The sequence below is a fragment of the Podarcis muralis genome, chromosome 16 (assembly GCF_964188315.1).
Source record: "Podarcis muralis chromosome 16, rPodMur119.hap1.1, whole genome shotgun sequence".
Taxonomy (NCBI): Eukaryota; Metazoa; Chordata; class Lepidosauria; order Squamata; family Lacertidae; genus Podarcis; species Podarcis muralis.
In genome coordinates this window covers 8,466,065-8,488,944 of record NC_135670.1, presented here as the reverse complement: position 1 = coordinate 8,488,944, position 22,880 = coordinate 8,466,065, and the positions used below count along the sequence as shown (strand labels likewise).

At 49.4% G+C, this 22,880-nt stretch overlaps 1 protein-coding gene across 8 annotated transcripts in view; it reads left to right on the top strand.

Moving 5' to 3' along the window:
* Nucleotides 1–15,449: 15,449 nt before the first annotated feature.
* TPM3 (tropomyosin 3) overlaps nt 15,450–22,880 on the top strand; it is a 74,195-nt gene continuing 66,764 nt past the window's right edge. For 4 of the 8 annotated variants that reach the window (XM_028710527.2, XM_028710530.2, XM_077920274.1 and 1 more), the window contains exons 1-2: nt 15,451–15,684; nt 20,998–21,123. In XM_028710527.2, the coding sequence (XP_028566360.1) occupies nt 15,571–15,684; nt 20,998–21,123 (240 nt within the window). In that variant the 5' untranslated portion in view covers nt 15,451–15,570. Of the gene's footprint in view, nt 15,685–20,997; nt 21,124–22,880 lie in introns of all 8 variants that reach the window. The other 4 variants (XM_028710531.2, XM_077920275.1, XM_028710525.2 and 1 more) reach the window with 2 other exon arrangements.

Sequence of the window (22,880 nt, the reverse complement as noted above, 5' to 3'; positions counted from 1 at the left end):
GAGTCTTGCGATTTTTTCCGCTTTCCCCTCCCTTTTTCTAAGCCGCTAAGCCTTTAATAGCCGCTAAACCGCTAATAGCGCTAATCCGCTAAGCCGCTAATAGGGTTGCTTCGCAAGACGAAAAAACCGCTAGGCGAAGAGACTCGCGGAACGGATTATTTTCGTCTTGTGAGGCACCACTGTATTTGTTCAGTAAGAATGTTGGGGCTTTTTAATTTGGAGAAACAGTGAGGAGTGGGGACAAAGGACACAAAAGGTGCTGAGATTTTTGGCAAAATCTCAAAAAAAAAATAATAAGTTTTTGAGCATATTTATAAGGAAATCCACCCAAATCTACACCTTCAACACGGGTTGCCATTCATCCAGATTTTATCAGACATTTCAATTTTCATCCGGGCACTTTTTCCAATGGCTGAATCCTGGCTATGTCCAGGAAATTCTAGACGTATGGTAACCCTAACATGGGGACATCAATTGCTCTGGTTGTATGTATCTGTGACTAAAACTGTATCTCCACTGACCTTCATGCCAAGGAAACTGAACTCTGGGTAATCTCAGACACACCTGGAGTCGTGCTGCTTGGAGATTGGTTGTGTGCTGCACTGGTGTGCCACAATGGTGTCAGAAGTGGGATCTGGAGGAGGAGGTGTCAGCCCCTCCATCCTATGCTCAGGTTGTGTGTGTGTGTGTGTGTGTGTGTGTGTGTGTGTACAGTGGTACCTCAGGTTACAGACGCTTCAGGTTACAGACTCCACTAACCCAGAAATAGTACCTCGGGTTAAGAACTTTGCTTTAGGATGAGAGCAGAAATCTTGCTCCGGTGGTGCGGCGGCAACGGGATGCCCCATTAGCTAAAGTGGTGCTTCAGGTTACGAACAGTTTCAGGTTAAGAACGGACCTCCGGACTTAACCTGAGGTACCACTGTATATACAGTGGTACCTCGGGTTACATATGCTTCAGGTTACAGACTCCGCTAACCCATAAATATTACCTCAGTTTAAGAACTTTGCTTCAGGATGAGATCAGAAATCGTGCTTCGGCGGCGTGGAGGCAGTGGGAGGCCCCATTAGTGGTGCTTCAGATTAAGAACAGTTTCAGGTTAAGAACAGACCTCTGGAACGAATTACCGTATTTTTTGCTCTGTAAGACTCACTTTTTCCCTCCTAAAAAGTACGGGGAAATGTGTGTGCGTCTTATGGAGCAAATGCAGGCTGCGCAGCTATCCCAGAAGCCAGAACAGCAAGAGGGATCGCTGCTTTCACTGCGCAGAGATCCCTCTTGTTGTTCTGGCTTCTGAGATTCAGAATATTTGTTTTCTTGTTTCCTCCTCCAAAAACTAGGTGCGTCTTATGGCCTGGTGCGTCTTATAGTGCGAAAAATACAGTAAGTACTTAACCTGAGGTACCACTGTATAACCATTGATCCCAAGGACACCACCGTCTCCATTGACCTTCAGGCCAAGGAAGCTGAATCTTGGGCAAGTACAGGAACACCTTGGAGCTTCTCATCCACAGGGACCTTACACCAACCAGGAGTTTTACTCTACCCACACTCCAGGCTGAACATACACGCCTGCAAACGTGCGCCGCAAACTTGTAGAGGGGACCGAAATGTTCCCTGCGTTTAGCCACTGTCACCCTCCCTTCCCCCAGCCTGCTGCCCCCTTCCCAAGGTCGGACGTGTACTACCCACCGAAGCATGCCCCGTCGTGGCCGCAGGGGAATCTCCATCAGCAGATGGGCCAAGCGGATCAATGCATCAGTGGAATATAGCAGTGGAGGGGAAGGGTATTGGCTGTGCACTAATGGGGGAATGATGGCTGGAGAACGCACTGCATTAGTTAGTTCCCTGCCTCCTGGCACCTGGGTTGGAAAAATAAGTTGCAGTTCTGTACACAGGGATGAATGCCACCTGAGTCCTGCTCACGGCAGACCTGCCTAAATTGATGGATTCATTACGTTACGTTTCAATTTTTATTTGTATGCAGTGGTACCTCGGGTTAAGTACTTAATTCATTCCAGAAGTCGAGTGGAAGATGGAAAGATCTCCAAAGACATGTTCTATGGCAGGGGTCAGCAACCTTTTTCAGCAGGGGGCCGGTCCACTGTCCCTCAGACCATGTGGTGGGCCAGACTATATTTTGGGAGAAAAAATGAACAAATTCCTAAGCCCCAGAAATAACCCAGAGATGCATTTTAAATACAGTGGCACCTCGGGTTAAGAACTTAATTCGTTCCGGAGGTCCGTTCTTAACCTGAAACCGTTCTTAACCTGAAGCACCACTTTAGCTAATGGGGACTCCTGCTGCTGCCACACCACCAGAGCCCGATTTCTGTTCTAATCCTGAAGCAAAGTTCTTAACCTGAAGCACTATTTCTGGGTTAGCGGAATCTGTAACCTGAAGCGTCTGTAACCTGAAGCGTATGTCACCCGAGGTACCACTGTACCGCCTTTCTGTATGACTCTACACAAGGTGGCTTGCAAGCCGAAGAAACAACAAAGATAACTTTCAATAAAATGGTTGTTTCCAAGAGAGTGGAGCTCTAAGCTATAGCTTGTTTTGCTTATATGTAAATCCGGCACTGGACTCTGTTTCCAGGCACTGCGGTCGTCTGCAGGGGATTCCCCCGTAGCAGGGCTGATGCTGCCAGCCTTGATGTCACGTTGGGAGACATCTTTGTAAAACAGAGTTAGTCTGCTAACAGGCCTGAAGCCAGTTAGTTCCCCATAGAACAGGGGTAGGCAGTCAAAGGCCCGTGGGCTGGATGTGGCCCAATTGCCTTTTCAATCTGGCCCACGGACAATCTGGGAATCAGTGTCTTTTTACATGAGTAGAATGTGTCCTTTTATTTAAAATGCATCTCTAGGTTATTTGTGGGGCCTGCCTGGTGTTTTTAAATGAGTAGAATGTGTGCTTTTACAGTGGTACCTCGGGTTACAGATGCTTCAGGTTACAGACGCTTCAGGTTACAGACTCCACTAGCCCAGAAATAGTACCTTGGGTTAAGAACTTTGCTTCAGGATGAGAACAGAAATAGTGCAGCTGTAGCGTGGTGGCAGTGGGAGGCCCCATTAGCTAAAGTGGCGTCTCAGGTTAAGAACAGTTTCAGGTTAAGAACGGACCTCCAGAACGAATTAAGTTCTTAACCCAAGGTACCACTGTATATAAAATGCATCTCTGGGTTATTTCTGGGGCTTAGGAATTTGTTCATTTTTTCTCCCAAAATATAGTCTGGCCCACCACACGGTCTGAGGGACAGTGGACCGGCCCCCTGCTGAAAAAGGTTGCTGACCCCTGCCATAGAACATGTCTTTGGAGATCTTTCCATCTTCCATTCTGTGGACCAAGCCAGAGTAGAAACGCCTGAGACAGGAGGGGTGTGAACATGCTGGAAATGTGGGAGAGCACATCTTTCTTTGAGACACTGCCCTGCCATGTGACGCCCAAAACCTCCAAACATGGTACTTACAGAAGGTATCGAGGCATAAAAATACATACGACTGTGAAAACAAAGCATTGCGTTAGGGGAAAACACTGCAAAATGGTTTACGTATATTTAGGCCACATTGCATACGAAATTATTTGTTTGTTTGTTTGTTTGTTTGTTTGTTTGTTTGTTTGTTTGTTTGTTTGATTTATATACCACCGTATACCCAGAGGTCTCGGGGCGGTTCACAGAACAAAATCAAAATATAAAACCACAAAATAAAAAATAAAAATAACAACCCAATAACTCCCTTCCCCCCCCCCCGCCCCATTTAAAAAGGGCATGGAATGTGTCTATTCAGAGAAAGTCGCTCTAAAATGCTGGTAAATTTTCAAGGAAACTTTTTGTCGTCGCTGCAAACCTCTGTGGAAATGTGCAGAACCTGAACTCGAGACTGGGAAAAACCCGAAAAACTGACAGGAGCTGAAACTGACAGGTTCATGCATCCCCGGTCCTGAGTTTCCCGTCATTTGGCTTCTCTGGGTAACCTTGTTTGAATATTGTGCGCGATCTCTGTTTGTCTGGGTCATGCCTCCTGCTTTTCCTAAACTAACCAAATCAGAGCTGGACCATAAAGAAGGCTGACCGCTGAAGAATGGATGCTTTTGAATTCTAGTGCTGGAGGAGACTCTTGAGAGTCCCATGGACTGCAAGAAGATCAAACCGATCCATTCTGAAGGAAATCAGCCCTGAGTGCTCACTGGAAGGACCAGATCCTGAAGCTGAGGCTCCAGTACTTTGGCCACCTCATGAGAAGAGAAGACTCCCTGGAAAAGACCCTGATGTTGGGAAAGATGGAGGGCACAAGGAGAAGGGGATGACAGAGGGTGAGATGGTGGGAAAGTGTTCTGGAAGCTACGGACATGAGTTTGACCAAACTGTGGGAGGCAGTGGAAGACAGGAGTGCCTGGCGTGCTCTGGTCCATGGGGTCACAAAGAGTCGGACACGACTAAACAACAACAACAAACCAAATCAGGGACTTTTCCCTGACAAACAGAGATACCTGGATCTCCTGGACTAGAGTCGCAAACGGAGCAAAAATAGGGGGGCACCTGAGAGGAAAATAGCCCTCCCCCTCCCACAAATCCTGGCCTCTTGATGGGAGGAACTGTCCAGAGTAACGTATATTGACGTGAAATTGACAAGGCCCAGAGGCCAGCCAGAGAGGAGGACAGAAGATCGAACCTTTATTGATCAGGATAATTTGGCTCCAAGGGCACTGAGGGATGGGGCTGGGGAGTAGTTAATGGGAACACGGACACGTGTGTGGCAGTGGGGCTGGAGCCCCTCGATGGGGAGACACCCCACCCCACTGTGCCGGGGGGGGGGGCAGCAGGACATGGTTATAAAGTGAGCTCAGGGAAAGGGAATTGTCAGATCGCCAGCATCCTTCGCGCAGCCCATCCATCGCTCAGGTAAGGCGCCGAGAGCTATGGGAGGTTTTTTGAATCTTCTGCGGACAGACGGTTGAAGGGGGAGGGAAAAGGTTCGCAGAGATCCCTCCATTAAGCCCTACCTTGGCTCCACCCTAGAGGAGCACCAGGCGTCAGATTCTGGTGGATCGGAACATTTTCCCGGGCTAGTTCACTTTTATAATTGCTGCCGGTATTGTCGCCGTCATTTATTAAATCATTTAATGGCTTGCCTGCCCTCCGACAACAGGTCCCAGGGAAGGTTGCGGCAGTTTTTTAAAAGCAGGATTAAAAACAGTTGTTTTATTTCGGACTTGTTTTCTGCGTTTCATGGGATCGCAGAATTGTAGCATGGGCAGGCCCCCCCAGGGGGGCATCTAGTCCTTTTTTTTAAAAAAAATATTTATTAGAATTTTACAAAATGAAAAAAAGAAAAAAGAAAAATACAAAGTAAAAATAGATTAAAAACAATTCCATCTTTCCATCACTTTCTTTCATTTGCTTATTTCCCGGACCTCCTCACACCTCCCTTTTTGTATTCCAGTTCAATTTGTTAGTTCAGCAAATCCTTTCCATCTTTGTTTATCCTAATCTTTAATCTTAAAATAATGTAACATTAAATTTTTGTCTATTAATAGTCCTTTTTTTTCATACTCCTTATAGCATTATAGCTAAAAACCACATAACTTTTCATCCAACATCATTCTAACATTCATTAATTTTACAATATTTCTGTAGATAGTCTTTAAATTTCTTCCCATCTTCTTCCACCGACTCTTCTCCCTGGTCTCGGATTCTGCCGGTCATTTCTGCCAATTCCATGTAGTCCATCACCTTCATCTGCCATTCTTCCAGGGTGGGTAGATCTTGTGTCTTCCAATGCTTTGCAATAAGTATTCTTGCTGCTGTCGTGGCGTACATAAAGAAAGTTCTATCCTTCTTTGGCACCAATTGGCCGACAATGCCCAGGAGAAAAGCCTCTGGTTTCTTCAGTGTCCAACACCCTGCAGTGCAGGAATTGCAACTGACAGGTGGCCATGCAACCTGTTTAAAAACCTCCAAGGAAGGAGAGTTCATCGCCTTCATATACCCAACTTTCTCTCTCTCTCTCTGGGGGGCTCAAGGTGATGTAGGTGGTTCTCCCCCCCCCCATTCAATCCTCACAACGACCCTGAAAGGTAGGTTAGGCTAAGAGGCAGAAACTGGCCCAGGGAGCTTCGTGGGCCAAGCGGGGATTTGAACTCCCCCAAGCCCTGGTCTGATGCTCTAACCACTATTATTATTATTATTATTATTATTATTATTATTATTATTATTATTAATACCCCACCCTCCCCAGCCAAGACCAGGCTCAGGGTGGCTAACATACAATAATAAAAACAAGTTGATTAAAATACAACTTAAAAAACAAGATTAAAATACAACATTAAAACATTAAAGTGCAGCCTCATCACAGGAGGAGAAAGGGAAAAACGAAAGAGAGGGAGGGAATCAAATTGGCTCCAAGCCAAAGGCCAGGCGGAACAACTCTGTGTCTTACAGGCCCTGCGGAAAGAAATCAGATCCTGCAGGGCCCTTGTCTCATGAGGCAGAGCGTTCCACCAGGCCGGAGCCAGTGCTGAAAAGGCCCTGGCTCTGGTTGAGGCTAATCTGACTTCCTTAGGGCCCGGGACCTCTAGGGTGTTGCTAGAGGTCTATGTTCACTATGCCATGCTGTCGCTCTTACAATCACAGTACTAGGAAGAGACTTGCAGGGTCAGTCTCAGGCAGAGACTGTCGGAGGCTGTGATGTGCCCCTGAATGCCAGTTGCTGGGAAGAGTTGGTCCTGGGCTCGGACGCTGCTTTTGAGCTTCCTTTGGGCACCGGGTTGACCACTGGAGGAGCAGGATTCTGGGCTGGGTGGGCCATTGGCTTGATCCAGCAGCCAGGCTCTCCTTACATTCTTAAGGGTGCTTCAAATTACCTGCTTCCAATACTTTAAAAAAAAAAAAACTTTTTAATGGGAATAATAATAATAATACAGTGGTACCTCGCAAGACAAGTGCCTCCCAAGACGGAAAACTCGCAAGACGAAAGGGTTTTTTGTTTTTTGAGCTGCTTCGCAAGACGATTTTCCCTATAGGCTTGCTTCGCAAGACGGAAACGTCTTGCAAGTTTGTTTCCTTTTTCTGAACACCGTTAATACAGTTGCGACTTGACTTCGAGGAGCAACTCATAGCACGCGGTGTGGTAGCCTTTTTTGAGGTTTTTAAAGCTTTTTGAGGTTTTTGAAGCTTTTCCAAAACTTTCCCGACACCGTGCTTCGCAAGACGAAAAAAATCGCAGGACGACAAAACTCGCGGAATGAATTAATTTCGTCTTGCGAGGCACCACTGTGATTATTTTATTTATTTATTTATTTATTTATTTATTTATTTATTTATTTATTTATACATACCCCGCCCATCTGGCTGGATTTCCCCAGCCACTCTGGGCGGCTTCCAACAAAACACTAAAATACAATAACCTATTAAACATTAAAAGCTTCCCTAAACAGGGATACCAAGAGATCATGCAGAGTGGCTGGGGCGACTCACTTAGATGGACAGGGTACAATTCTTATTCTTATTCTTATTCTTATTCTTATTCATATGATCTGCCACTAGGCTATGTTCCCTTTGCTAGCTGGAGACTGTAGGCAGGGCTATCCATCTTTTTAAAAAATAAATAAAATCACATTGATAGTGCAGGCCACAGAAAAGAAATCCTGGGGTTGAATCTGGAGGACTGCATGCCTGCTCTACTGCCAACTGGCTCTGTCTCTTTGTTAGTGCTCTGGATCCCCTGGACGGATGTGAGATCCCCCAGATCAGGATTGATCCCCACCTAGGCATTGCCCCCTGTAACCATCCTTCTGGTTTTCTGGGCTTCCCTCCTGCCTCTCTTAGCGATGCGGATGGCATTGTGGTCTAAACCACAGAGCCTAGGGCTTGCCGATCAGAAGGTTGGCGGTTCGAATCCCCACGACGGGGTGAGCTCCTGTTGCTCGGTCCCTGCTCCTGCCAACCTAGCAGTTCGAAAGCACACCAGTGCAAGTAGATAAATAGGTACCATTGTGGCGGGAAGGTAAACGGTGTTTCCGTGCGCTGCTCTGGTTTGCCAGAAGCGGCTTAGTCATGCTGGCCACATGACCCGGAAGCTGTACGCCAGCTCCCTCGGCCAATAAAGCAAGATGAGTGCCGCAACCCCAGAGTCGGTCACAACTGGACCTAATGGTCAGGGTTCCCTTTACCTTTTACCTGCCTCTCTAGCCCTGTCCTCATCCCAGTGCTGGGGCAAGAAGTGGAAAAGACACTCCTATCTGGGCACACCTGCTCTGTGATCTCCGACAGTTCGATGCCCATTCAATCGGTCATGGCGTCTGGCAACAGCTCTGCATTTTGAGCCTGAAGACGTCTTGTTGAACTCCAGCTTCCATCATCCCTGACTGTCTGGGATCTTATGGGAGCTGGAGTGCAAGCGCATGTCTTGATGTGCATGAATATCTTTCTCTTGTAGTAGAGCTGGAAGGGACCATGTGGTCATCTGGTCCAACCCCCTGCAATGGAGGACTCTCTTGCCCAACGTGGGCAACTCGAACCCATGACCCTAAGATAAATTACCGCACGGTGTGACTCTGATGCACGTTTTATTTTCTGTCTCCTTCTGCAGACCTCTCCGCACCCCTGTGACGTCATTCAGGGCCCGTCGTCTCAGCCAGAGACCCACCCGCCTCCCCTGCTTCTGTCTGATATGTTTGATATTAGGTTGTTCTACTGGGAAACCAACTAAATATCAAACATATTCTTACAGCGCCAGGGTTGTTTCGACACCCATCGGAGCCGCAGCTTGGACCAGCACACAGGCGATTCTGATGTCTTCAGCTTCTTGGTTGCTCTCCCTTTCCTTGGGCTTAACCGATGATCCCCCTGGTGTCCATTGGGTTGGATAGGACAGAAGCCAGGGAGCTCAACAGCAGGTGGCGCCAGAGCCAATAGCAGGCTGAGCCCAATAATTGAAGTTTTGCTCCCATCCTCTTTTGGGGGTCAATTGGAGGGAACAACAATCTTTTTTGTCGTTGTCTTTTAAAAGGAAAAATAATATTATTTTTTAAGGGAGGGAGGACATGTAATGGAGTCGGCCAGAGGAGGGCATGGCTGGCAGATTGGAACTCTGAATAGATGCACTCTGCGCTGCAATGTTTGATTGCAAGTTCCGCTGTGGAAAATGGGGTAGGGAAGGAATCGAGTAGCCTGCTGGCTGGCTGGCACCCTGAACACTCGGCAGTATTTGATTGTAAGTTCCCCTTACAAGGGGTGTCAGGGTACAGTTCTCTGTTTAAAGGGCTGCGCATCCAAATGTGGTTTAAAAAGACAGAGCCCTAGGAAAGTGGAGGAGAGAGCCTTGAAGTTGCCTTGAGGTCACCTGCTCATCATCTTCCCACTATATTCCTATTGAAATTATTGCATTTTTTCCTGAAAGTTACACCTATAGATATATATCAGCATATGTGAACTTTGCGAAAATCTCTTGTTTTTGTTTGTTTTGATGGTGTGTAAGCGGGTATGGGACACAGGTGGCGCTGTGGGCTAAACCACAGAGCCTAGGGCTTGCTGATCAGAAGGTCGGCAGTTCGAATCCCCACGACGGGGTGTGCTCCCGTTGCTCGGTCCCTGCTCCTGCCAACCTAGCAGTTCGAAAGCACGTCAAAGTGCAAGTAGATAAATAGGTACCACTCTGGCGGGAAGGTAAACGGCCTTTCCGTGCGCTGCTCTGGTTTGCCAGAAGCGGCTTAGTCATGCTGGCCACATGACCCGGAAGCTGTACGCCGGCTCCCTCGGCCAATAAAGCGAGATGAGGGCCGCAACCCCAGAGTCAGTCACGACTGGACCTAATGGTCAGGGGTCCCTTTACCCTTTACCTTTAAGCGGGTATCAGAAAACAGAGATTGTCCCTGGTATAATAAATTGATTGCCTACACTGCAAGGAGGGAGGTACTGGGAGGGACAAGGTTTCTCGAAGGGAGCAACGGGTAAAGTACTTCCTAGGAGTTCGGCTGGCCAGAGCCCACGGGAGGAGTAGAACAGGAAGAAGAAATTAATTCAAAGACACTGAGGACTAGAAACTTAAATATGATTTGGCCCTGGTGAATAGCAGCCCGTCTGCCCGTCTTAATGATGCCTGCCCCCTTGCTGAGGTTTAGGTTGCAGGCTGAAGAGGGCAGCTATTACCCGTGGCAGCCGGGGCATTGTCTAAGCAAGCGGGGGCATTTTGGGGACACAAGAAAGGTTGGCATCTCACCACCTGTCGATGCCGGGATTGAATAACGGAATGCGAGCGGCAGCCTTGAATAAAAAGTGACAGAGCCTCTCGGCTCCCTGCAGCCTCGCTTGCCAGGCACAGAGGGCGGTGAACGGTGAGGAATTGTTCCGGGGCTATTTAAAGAAATAGGATAGCATATCAGCGGGACAAAAGACCGGGAACAAGATCTGGTGGGCGGTGGCGGCTTGGGCACTGGGGACATCGCGGCTGGCTACTGACCTTACCAGCTCGGGCCTGCAGCCTCAGCGTGAAGAGATAGAGGCAGGAGAATGAGATTGGAGAGAAAGGGGAATGTTCCTGAGCGGACTGTACCACTTCAAGGCTACGGGTGCAGGAATCTGGGCCCCTCCAGACGACATCACGATTATGGAGCACTCACCGTATTTTTCACTCTATAAGACGCACTTTTCCCCTCCTAAGAAGTAAGGGGAAATGTGTGTGCGTCTTATGGAGCGAATGCAGGCGGGAGGCTCTGCTCAGCGCTCCCTTTAAAGAGCCGCGTGGAGCGTGTGTGTGGCTCTTGGGGGGTTTTCCCCGAGGAGGGAGAAGGGCTGCCCCTAAGAGCCTCACACACGCTCCACAAGCACTTTAAAGGGAGCACGGCTCTTGGGGGAGCCTTCCTCCCGCTGCCCAGGAGAGGCTGCGCGCAGCTATCCCATAAGCCAGGACAGCAAGAGGCTATCCCAGAAGCCAGATCCCTCTTGCTGTTCTGGCTTCTGGGATTCAGAATATTTTTTCTTCTTCTTTTCCTCCTCCAAAAACTAGGTGCGCCTTATGGTCTGGTGCATCTTATAGAGCGAAAAATACGGTATTTCGGTCTGCTCACATCATGCTTACACAGAGGTTACACCAGAACACGAGAAGAGCCTGGCTGGATCAGACCAGTGGCTCATCTACCCCAGCCTCCTGGTCTCAGATGGAAAACCTGCCAGCAGGATCCAACCCCCTCCTGTGGCTTCTGGTATTCAGAAACATCGCTTGTAGCCATCGATAGCCTTTTCTTCCATGAATTTGTCCAGTCCTCTTTTTATAGCCTCCCAAGTTGGCGGCCATCTTTGCGTCCAGTGGGAGTGAGTTCCACAGTTTAACAAAGAAGGACTTTCTTTTATCTGCCCTGAATCTTCCAGCTTTCAGCTTCTTGAGTTCTAGCGTCCTGAGAGAGAGAGAGAGAGAGAGAGAGAGAGAGAGAGAGAGAGAGAGAAGCTTCTTGCTATCCACTTTCTCTAGTCTATGCACTAGGACAGGCATCCGCAAACTCGGCCCTCGAGATGTTTTGGGACTACAACTCCCATCATCCCTAGCTAACAGGACCAGTGGTAAGGGATGATGGGACTTGTAGTCCCAAAAACATTTGGATGGCCACGTTTGGGGGTGCCTGCACTACGAGGAAAAGGAGTACAAAAATGTCTTTATTAGCATGAATTTGCACCGAATAATAGTTGTTCTTGTGCTTGCAAGCATTCTGGGGCCATCTGTGAGAACAGGATGGTGGACTAGTTGGGCCATTCTCCTAATCCAGCAGGCTTTTACTATGTCCTTAGTTCCAGATGTGTGCGAATATGGTTCCCTACTTGCTGGTAGGGAAGGGCACTCAGCACATGCTCAGAGATGGTCTCCTCTCCAGCTGTTGAAAAAAATGTACAGCACATCGACTTAGGATTCAAGCAGGCGCGTGTGAGAGAGACCAGGCACATCAAATCCCACATTTCTAGGGACTCGGAAACTGCCCCTGAGGATTATGACATCCTAACTAGGCACCCCCAAATTCCAAAAAGTCAAGTTTCTGGTCCTCAGGATTTCCTGGCGTTGCTCTTTCAAGCACCTTTGTCAGGTGTGAGTCGTTGATTGGACTGTAGCCTACGAAGAGTAAATGTAATGAACAGGACCAACATTGTTCTGTTATTTATTTGATTTCTTTATTGCATTCCTAGCCTGCCTTTTTCTCCAAGACGGCGTACATGGTTCTCCTCCTCCTCAGTTAATCCATGCAACAACCCTACAAGTAAGGTGATGTTGAGAGGCAGCGACTGGGGATAGCTCATATTTTTAAAAAACAACCGCTGTGAAAATGCTTTTAAAAAATGTTTTAAAATATATATGGAATTTGCCATTAGCTTACCAGCGCCATCTAGTGTCACATTTGTAGAATGCACTTAAAATGTTATATTTGCAGCAAGGTAAAGGTACCCCTGCCCGTAGGGGCCAGTCTTGGCAGACTCTAGGGTTGTGCGCCCATCTCACTCAAGAGGCCGGGGGCCAGCGCTGTCCGGAGACACTTCCGGGTCACGTGGCCAGCGTGACATCGCTGCTCTGGTGAGCCAGAGCCGCACACGGAACGCCGTTTACCTTCCCGCTAATAAGCGGTCCCTATTTATCTACTTGCACCTGGGGGTGCTTTCGAACTGCTAGGTTGGCAGGCGCTGGGACCGAACAACGGGAGTGCACCCCGTCGCGGGGATTCGAACCGCCGACCTTTCGATTGACAAGCCCTAGGCGCTGAGGCTTTTACCCACAGCGCCACCTGCGTCCCAAGTTTGCAGCAGTATAGCTGAGTCCCAAATATCTGGGTCCTGAGCCCCACGTTGGGCAAAAGATTCCTTCATTGCAGGGGGTTCAAGTAGATCACCCACGTGGACCCTATGATTCTGTGATTCTGGCTCGAGGTGACATTCAACGACAGCTTCCTGGCCACAATTCTGGGGGTGGAGGGATTCGAACCTTGCTCTCCCCCAGGCCCTAGTCCAACTCTCAAACCGCTACACTACATCACACACTCAGTTATGAGTTGGCAAAAACCCACCAACAGTATGCTCAGTGCTGCTTCTTTTTCACCAGGGTTGGGGACTGATCCTGGTAACTGAGAGATTGGTTTGTGAATACCAGTTGCTGGATATCGCAGGAGGGGAAAGGGCATTTGTCAAGGGTCAGCAGACTTTTTCAGTAGGAGGCCTGTCCACTGTCCCTCCGACCTTGTGGGGGCCGGACTATATTTTGGAAAAAATAATAATGAACGAATTCCTACGCCCCACAAATAACCCAGAGATGCATTTTAAATAAAAGGACACATTCTACTCATGTAAAAATGCACTGATTCCCAGACCGTCCGCAGGCCAGATTGAGAAGGCGATTGGGCCGGATCCGGCCCCCAGGCCTTAGTTTGCCTACCCATGGCGTTTGTGCTTGGAACCTGCCTGCAGGTTTCCTGTTTTGTACTTCGAGAACAGGATACTGGACCAGGTGGGGGCATTAGCCTGATCCAGGAAAACTCACCTGATGTTCCGACGCCTCCTGTGCCTTGAGGTGGTCCCTTCCAGGGGGTCTCCCTTGCGCTTTAAACCTTCCATCCTTGGTTTCTGGCCTCACTGCCTTGCGGGGGACAAGCGACAAGAGGACCCAGGCATCCTAGGCTGGTCGTCTGGCACCGCTCAGTCCTCGTCTATTGCACTCACCCTGCGGGGCTGCCTTTGCTGGCACCTGTGTGAAAAGCTAAAGGAAGGCTTTGTCTCAGAGCTGCGGGACCAGAGATTTACAGAAGATTGGAAGAAGTATATGAATTACTTGAAGAGCAACTGTAATCAACAAATTACGCTAGTAGGACTACAAGAAGTTTTGTAAGGAGAAATAGACGAAGCGTTACAAAGTAGAAAAAGATAGAGATACTGGTTATGAGTTTGAAATGTCATAGGGAAAATAAGAAAGGCATACTAAGAGATTAGATTGGAAAATTTTCAGACAGGACTGATGGAAGTCAAAAAAATTTTGAATAAGATGTAAAAGTATGTTTACCATATTTTTCGCTCTATAAGACGCACTTTCCCCCTCCTAAAAAGTAAGGGGAAATGTGTGTGCATCTTATGGAGTGAATGCACGCTGCGCAGCTATCCCAGAAGCCAGAACAGCAAGAGGGATCGCTGCTTTCACTGCATAGCGATCCCTCTTGCTGTTCTGGCTTCTGGGATTCAGAATATTTGTTTTCTTGTTTTCCTCCTCCAAAAACTAGGTGTGTCTTATGGTCTGGTGCGTCTTATAGAGCGGAAAAAACGGTAATTGCTGTTGAAAATGATATGTTAAAAAACTAATAATTTTTATATATACAGTGGTACCTCGGGTTAAGTACTTAATTCGTTCCGGCGGTCCGTTCTTAACCTGAAACTGTTCTTAACCTGAAGCACCACTTTAGCTAATGGGGCCTCCTGCTGCCGCCACGCCGCCGGAGCACGGTTTCTATTCTTATCCTGAAGCAAAGTTCTTAACCTGAAGCACTATTTCTGGGTTAGCGGAGTCTGTAACCTGAAGCGTATGTAACCCGAGGTACCACTGTATATTATATATATATATATATATATATAAAGGTAAAGGTACCCCTGCCCATACGGGCCAGTCTTGACAGACTCTAGGGTTGTGCGCCCATCTCACTCTATAGGCCGGGGGCCAGCGCTGTCCGCAGACACTTCCGGGTCACGTGGCCAGCGTGACAAGCTGCATCTGGCGAGCCAGCGCAGCACACGGAACGCCGTTTACCTTCCCGCTAGTAAGCGGTCCCTATTTATCTACTTGCACCCGGGGGTGCTTTCGAACTGCTAGGTTGGCAGGCGCTGGGACTGAGCGACAGGAGCGCACCCCGCAGCGGGGATTCGAACCGCCAACCTTTCGATCGGCAAGTCCTAGGCACTGAGGCTTTAACCCACAGCGCCACCCGCATCCCTATATATATATACACACACACACACACACACACACACACACACACACACACATGCATATACACATACACATACACATATACATATATATACACACACACACATATATATATATAGAAAAGCTAAGGGAAAGGGGTGGGTGAGTGACGGGGGGGCGGGTGTCCTCTTTGCTGGAACAAAGCAGCCTTCAACCCCCTCCCCTTCTTCTGCCACTTTTGGGGCTTTCTATTAGTGGTACTCAGCTGTTCCCCTAGGGAGGCCAAATATGGCCACAGCTCATCACGAAGCAAAAAATAAAAAAACAAAAGGACGCCTCTCCCAGGTCTTCTCCCCAGCACTGCCACCACCGCAAGGCAGTGCCAGGGCAATGGAGGGGGTTATTTTGGACCCAATTGGAGCCGGCCCTAGTAAGCCACAGGTCCCCCTGCCCCACCTTCCGGCCAGCTGGCAGGGAGGACGACTATAAAGGGCCGAGGGGCAGGGAGGAGAAGGAGCAGGCTTTCGAAGGCAGCGCCGAGGTCCGCTCAGGGTGCCCCCCGGGTCTGCTTTGTGCCAGCCAGGTCCTCTCGGCGCGCTCCCCATTCCTACTTGCACGGATAGCTCTTCGCTCCACCGACTGCCGCCATGGAAGCCATCAAGAAAAAGATGCAGATGCTCAAACTGGACAAGGAAAACGCCCTGGACCGGGCGGAGCAGGCCGAGGCAGAGCAGAAGCAGGCGGAAGAGAGGAGCAAGCAGGTGGGCAGCCGCTGGGCTCGGCTGTGTGTGCTGGGGGGCGGGGAGGAGCTTTGTGGTAGGGTCCTGGATTCGAATTCTGCCTTAGCTCGTCACGGATACCCTCAAGTCAATCGGTCTGGTTTCTGTTTTCCCCCAGTCACTCTAGATCAGGCATGGCCAAACTCGGCCCTCCAGATGTTTCGGAACTACAGCTCCCATCATCCCTGACCGCTGGTCCTGTTGGCTAGGGATGATGGGAGTTGTAGTCCCGAAACATCTGGAGGGCCGAGTTTGGCCATGCCTGCTCTGGTTGATCCTTGTGGTCCCTTCCGACTTCTGTGATTCGATGGTGTCTGGCGCTGATGGGAACTGGAGTCCAGAAACATATGGAGTGATATGGACTCCCCATCCTCGCTTTATATCTCTGGAGGTGCATTTCACATGTGGTCCCTGATGGGTTGGAACAGGGCTGGCTTGCAAGTGGGGATCCTGCGGCCCTCCAGATGTTGAGGAACTACGAATCCCATCATCCCTGACTGTTGGCCACCGCAGCTGATAGACCCTGGCATCCAACAACACCAGTTTTTGCTTCGGCTTCAAAAAAATAAAATTGAAAAATTAAAAATTGGGCTGTTCTCCATTTTCAAAGCAGCAATTTCTTATTTGGTTTTCATAAATATGGGATCGATGGAAAGTGGGACCTAAAAATTTGGGGTTTCTGCTGTAAAGGCAACCTACACAGAGAAATGAATGGTCTTAGTGATCATGGCCATTTATATCAATGGGTCTACTCTGTGTAGTGCTGTCATTGGCTACATATGAGATTGGACCACAAGGTCCTATTGACAACTAAGCCTCCAGCATTCCTTTTAAATTGCAGAGTTCCATCCCGGATCATGTGGACTAAATGCTGCAGAGGAGCCCCTGAGCACGTGCAGAGTGCTTGTCCATCTAATGTTTGCCTGAGGTCCCCTTACCTTAATTCCAGGTTGGCTCTGATGGCGGTTACCCACCGGCAAGAGAATTGCACTCTGCATATGTTCAGAGGGCCTTTCCCCTTGAGTTAGCACAACTCAGAGCTCACCTCCCTGTGTGTGTCAGATGGACCAGCCACTGTGTGCCCCCGACTTGATCAGCAGCATGGGGAAATGCGCTCTGCGTACGCTCAGAGGTCTGGCCGACCGTTCACTGAAAAGACTCCTAAAGCCAAATTCCTGAACTGAAAATAGTTGCAGGGAGTCCTCATCGCTCAGCAGTACAGGAAGAGGCCTCTGCGTACGTATATTATTTACGGTATTTCTTGCATCTATATATCCCACCTATTTATCCAACGAGCTCAAGGTGGTTATTGCCTTCCACATTTAACAATAACCCTGCGAGGTAGGTTAGGCTGAGAGGCAGTGAGTTGCAGTGGTTAACCCCCAGCACAGACTAAACCTTCGCACTCACCTCTCCCCACCTGCGTTGGTCGGTTTTGGATGAGTTTATAGGAACGGAGAAAGAAGGTGAGGATGATGAAGGGCAGAAAGAATCTGGGACCGGCTTGGCTCCTTTCTCCAGAGAGTTCCAGTTTCACATTCCTTACGCTTGACAAAGTCTTGGCAAACAAAGGAAGGAAGGGCTGGCTGGGTGGGTGGAATTGGTGCTGGTGCCTGCCCGCCCCGTGATCAGGATGGCTTCAGGGTGACCAAACAGCTGACAATAGGGGAGAGAAAGGGGGCATGTGAGGATGGGCGTGTTATATTCTGCATTTCCAGACAGGCATGAGATTCCCCATCACACACAGCAGGGAGCTGGGTCAGAACAGAAGAGCGTCCCGGGGTGTGTGTGTCTCAAACCAAAGCATCCTGCGCACCCCCTCTCCTACACATCCGCCAATCAGATGTCTCCAGGAAGCCCACAAGTGGGGCATGAGAGCAACAGCGCCTCCAGGCGGCTTGTTCTCAGAATCGAGGATGCAAAGGTAGACTGCCACCGTAGGTGGAGGTTCTGCGTGGCATCCCAGACTACTCGAGATCAGAGTGGAACCATTGAAGTTAATGGTTCTCTCCTTCCACTCTGCCACTGCCCTCTCTCTCTCTCTCTGAGAAACCATCTCTCTCTCACAGCTCATAGCTCAGTCGGTAGAGCGCGAGGCTCTTGATCTCAGGAGTTGTGTGGGTTCAAGCGCCGCATTGGGCAAAAGATACCTGCATCTCCCTGAGTCATTTTGTTTTCATCCAGGCTTCATTCTCTAAGGTGTGCAAGCTAACCCCTTGGAAGGGAAGGGAATAACGTGGTGTTGAGCTTAGAAAATACAGAAAGACAAATACAGTGGTACCTCGGGTTAAGTACTTAATTCGTTCCGGAGGTCCGTTCTTAACCTGAAACTGTTCTTAACCTGAAGCACCACTTTAGCTAATGGGGCCTCCTGTTGCTGCCACGCCACCGGAGCACAATTTCTGTTCTCATCCTGAAGCAAAGTTCTTAACCTGAAGCACTATTTCTGGGTTAGCGGAGTCTGTAACCTGAAGTGTATGTAACCTGAAGCGTATGTAACCCGAGGTACCACTGTATTTTCAAATCTGAAAGTTGACAGCTATGTACTTGACGAGCTGTGGCTCCCCCCCCCCCCAAGAATCCTGGGAACTGTAGTTTGTTAAGGGAGCGGAGAGGGGTTAGGAGACCCTTAACAATCTACGGTTCCCAGGATTCTTTGATGGAAGCCATTGACTTTTAAAGCAGAATACGAGCTCTTTCAATGTGTGCTGCGTATGCGACTAGGTTGCTCAAACCGGTTTGCGATGCAGCCGGCTCTGCTATCGGGCAGTCCCATCCGGAGCAAAGGTCTGTTAAAATACGGACTTGTGTTCCTACATGCCCAGGTTAGACTGAAGACGAAATGGGGGGGAAGAAAAGGGTTTTGTCGGCAGGAGGAATGTCTAGGACGCCAGAGATTGCGTGTTGTTTTGACCTTGCCTGGAGGCAGGGCAGAAGAGATCAAGTTATGTTTCATGTCTGTTCAGGCTGGAAGAGCAAAGGGAATTTAGAGATGGGGGGATTCTCTCTATCTGTGCTTTGAGAAGCCTCTCATGGTATCCTTGTAAGGCGATGAGGAACTATGGCGGGGAGGCGGGGGTAGAGAGGGAGAGAGGAACACCCGAACCAGTTGCAGAAACTGGAAATTATTGTATAAAGTCCCTTCCACTCTGTTGGGCCGCAGAACCCTCTGAAAGGAACACAGCGCTGGACATTTAAAGAGACAGTGTGGTGTAGTGGTTAGTGGGAGAGACCAGGGTTCGAATAACCCGCTTGGCCGTGGAGCACCCTGGGTGTGAGCTCGGGCCTAGTCGCTCGCTTGCAGCCTGACCCACTTTGCAGGGTTGTTGTGGGGGTTGGCCGATGAGGAGCAGCAAGACGTGTGCCACCTCAAGCTCCTTGTAGGGGAAGGTGGGGCAGAAATGAGGTGAATCAACAGGTAGGTAAATAACTGGTAAGCAAAGCAGTATTGCAGTACAGTAAGCTTGCAGCCAGGGGACGCGGGTGGTGCTGTGGGTAAAAGCCTCAGCGCCTAGGGCTTGCCGATCGAAAGGTCGGCGGTTCGAATCCCCGCGGCGGGGTGCGCTCCCGCTGCTCGGTCCCAGCGCCTGCCAACCTAGCAGTTCGAAAGCACCTTCGGGTGCAAGTAGATAAATAGGGACCGCTTACTAGCGGGAAGGTAAACGGCGTTTCCGTGTGCGGCTCTGGCTCGCCAGAGCAGCGATGTCACGCTGGCCACGTGACCTGGAAGTGTCTGCGGACAGCGCTGGCCCCTGGCCTCTTGAGTGAGATGGGCGCACAACCCCAGAGTCTGTCAAGACTGGCCCATACGGGCAGGGGTACCTTTACCTTTACCTTAAGCTTGCAGCCTTATTACCTGGGAGTAAGCAACATTAACATACGGAGACATACAAGTATACAGTTGTACTATAAAGCTTACTATCCTCTTCACATAATTAAGCAAAGAATGACATTTCCAGGTAAATATGGATCTGGATATGGAAGGTTGACCTAGGTCAGGGGTCTGCAACCTTTAAGACAAAAAGAGCCACTTGGACCCGTTTCCGAAGAAAAGAACAACTGGGTGCCGCAAAACCATTGCGACATTTAAAACAAATATACCTCCGGAGCCGCGATCTGACAGCGGACGGGAAGGTGACGTCGGGACGGTGCGTGACTAACGCACGCACCGCCCCCATGCGACGTCACAGCCAGTACAGTGCCCGCCACAGTGGGGAGTGTCGGGGCGCACAATGCGCCTCCTCGCCTCGCTAGTATCCGTCCCGGAGCCGCGGCAAAGGTGTAAAAGAGCCACATGCGGCTCCGGAGCCGCGGGTTGCAGACCCCTGACCTAGGTTTTCCTTGTTGTTCCTAAGAAGAGCTGATCACTTCACCTGTTGTTTCTTAAAAAACAAAACATCCAAACAGGGATGCAGGCTGGTGGTTAAAAGATCAAAGACTATAAATGTGTCAAACTCTGGAATGCAAATCACCTGCCACAAAGTTGAAGGAGCAAGGGCTTCAGGCAAGAAGCCTTCTCAAGAAGTGCCGACTGAACCCAGGACCCTTGCATTGGGGATATGTACACATGGCCATTTAAAAACTCAGCTTAGGTCATCCCTCACCCTTCCCGGTCAATTTGGATCGGAGCTGATTTAGCAGGGAAAGCATCCAAATACAGCTTTTTCTAAGAAGCGACAGGATAGATATGGGATAGGTGTGGATTCTGTGACTAAAATAATATGTACACACCACTTCCCAAACCATGGGAGGGAGTGTGCTGGCTGTAAGAGTAAATGGGAGTAATAATAATAATAATAATAATAATAATAATAATAATAATAATAATTTTATTTATTATTTATATCCCACCCATCTGGCTAGCTTTTCTCAGCCACTCTGGGCGGCTCCCAACAGAATATTAAAAACACAATAAAAACACATCCTACATCCACTTTCTTTGAATCTAGCTTAGATGTCTTCCGAAGGTTGCCAGCTGATCAGAAAGAATTGGCCTGGCCGGCTGCTGCGCCTCCAGAGGCGGCCTGATCTGCAGAAATCATAGAACTGTAGGGCTGGAAGGGACCCCCAAGGGACATCTAGTCCAACCCCTTGCAATGCAATAATCACAGCTAAATCAGTTAGCGAAGCTTCTGCTGCTGTGGCCGACACGGAAATGCGGATAAACATAATTCTGGGGAGAAACGAGAAACCAAACGGGACAGATTTGGTCCTTCTTCCTCAGCGTTCAAGGTTCTAGGCCTCAAGAAGGACTGCGGACGCCTGGTAAACGCTCCCTCCCCTTTCCTTTTGCAGCTGGAAGATGAATTAGCCGCCATGCAGAAGAAGCTGAAGGGGACGGAGGACGAGCTGGACAAATATTCAGAGGCTCTCAAAGATGCGCAGGAGAAACTGGAGCTGGCGGAGAAGAAGGCGGCTGACGTATGTATGGGTCTGGGGTGGAGGGATGCCCCTCTCTGAATTTGTGTTCCCTAAGCAGGACTGTTTTTTCACCCAGCACTTTCGCAGGGCCAAACCACGTGACTGGAATGGCTGTGGGCCCTGCTGTGCAAAGGGCAGTCCCCTGTTTCGACCATAGCTGTCAACCGTCTCTTATTTGGCGGGAAACTCCCTTATCCCAGCGCCATGTCTCGCTGCTGTCCCTTATTGATGTTGTCTCTTAAATTTCCCGGGTGTCAAAGGAAGCAGCTCCTCTCCCTCCCTGCTGGCCAGGGAGGAGGGAGGCTCCAACTGTGTTGCTTGGCTGCGTTGCTCACCCAATAAGGAGTCTAAGAACAACTGGGGGGTGGAGCTTGCATGCCTTGTGCCGATCAAACCGGCCACGTTGCCTGGGGACTGGCCTTTGCTCAGCGCTTCCCAGCGGAGAGGGGACGGTGGTTTTCCTTGCTGCATCCCCTTTGCCGGGTTGCTGCGCTGTGGGAACCACCGCTTGAGGCTTCGTTTGGCTGCTGGCTGGGCTTTCTGCCTTTGGCTCGGAGGGGCTCAGAAGTTGAACATACCTGTGCTCTGAAAGTCCCTTATTTTGGCAGCTGATCCCTTATTTTCGAGGCTGTTGGTCCCTTATTTTCAAATCTGTAAGCTGATAGCTATAGTTTCAACAGAGGCTGAGCTGCTGGGGCAAATGGGGCACTGCCCCATAAACCTCGCTCTGCCCCTGGCCTGCCCCTCTCCACCTGCCCCTTTCTTACTTGCAAGGGTGAGAGGGAGGTGGTCCTGTCTGACATTTCCCTCCTCTTTCTTAGTCTCAGGGTTGCTCCTTCCAGAGCTCCAGGGAAGGAGAAGGATGGGGCAAAGTTAGAATTAGTGGGCTCTGCCTTTCATTGGCTGTGGCGCCACCTACTGTCAGGCTCCCCGACTCCTGCCCTACCAGCTCCAGTGGGCACCAACTTTCCCTGTTCTTGATTTTGAAGAGCTGCCTGGCCCCAAATCGGGACGAACGCTAAAGGACCTTAAGAAAGGAGGGCAGGGGAGACCCTTCTTATGTCCATTATGTTAGGGGTAAATTGCTTTGGGGGAAAATGTGTGTATTATAGGAAATTGCTCACAAAAATGTATATTTTAAGAGAAATGCGCATTAAAATGCTGGTTTTTCTTTTTAAAAAATTGCTAACTGACGTGGAAATGTGGAGAAACAGACATAAGATATGCAAAATGAGAAATGGAGAAGAACCAAAATAGATAGGTTTGCCCATCTCCACCCTGAGGACAAATCGACCCGGAAGCCACACGGTGCCAGGGTGTGAAATGAGCTGGCAAGGAGATTGACTGCTCCCCCCCTAATTTCCCGGCCTCTTGACAGGAAAGGCAGAAAGTGTGGGGAGCGGAAAGCGAGGAAAAGGAAACACTCGGGTTCTGAAAATAACCTTATCTTTTCCAGCAAACGTTGCGGTTAGGCTCACCAAACCGCTGCTGACTTTTGCACAACGCCAGGAGCTACCCGGAGAACCAACTGTCCCCGGCTGGGTCTTTCCCCAGCAATGGCTATGCTTAAAAACTCAAACACAGCTCCACGGTTGCCCACAGTGCTTAATTTACCATCTAACACCGTGAACGCTATTAGTATCATCAACAGCTGCTCGCCTGTGGCGACCAACGAGAGAATTCAGGTGAACAAGCAGGGAGGTGTTTGCCAAAGAGAGTCTCCTTCGCTTTCTTTTAGAGCAGGGGGCGGGGAATCT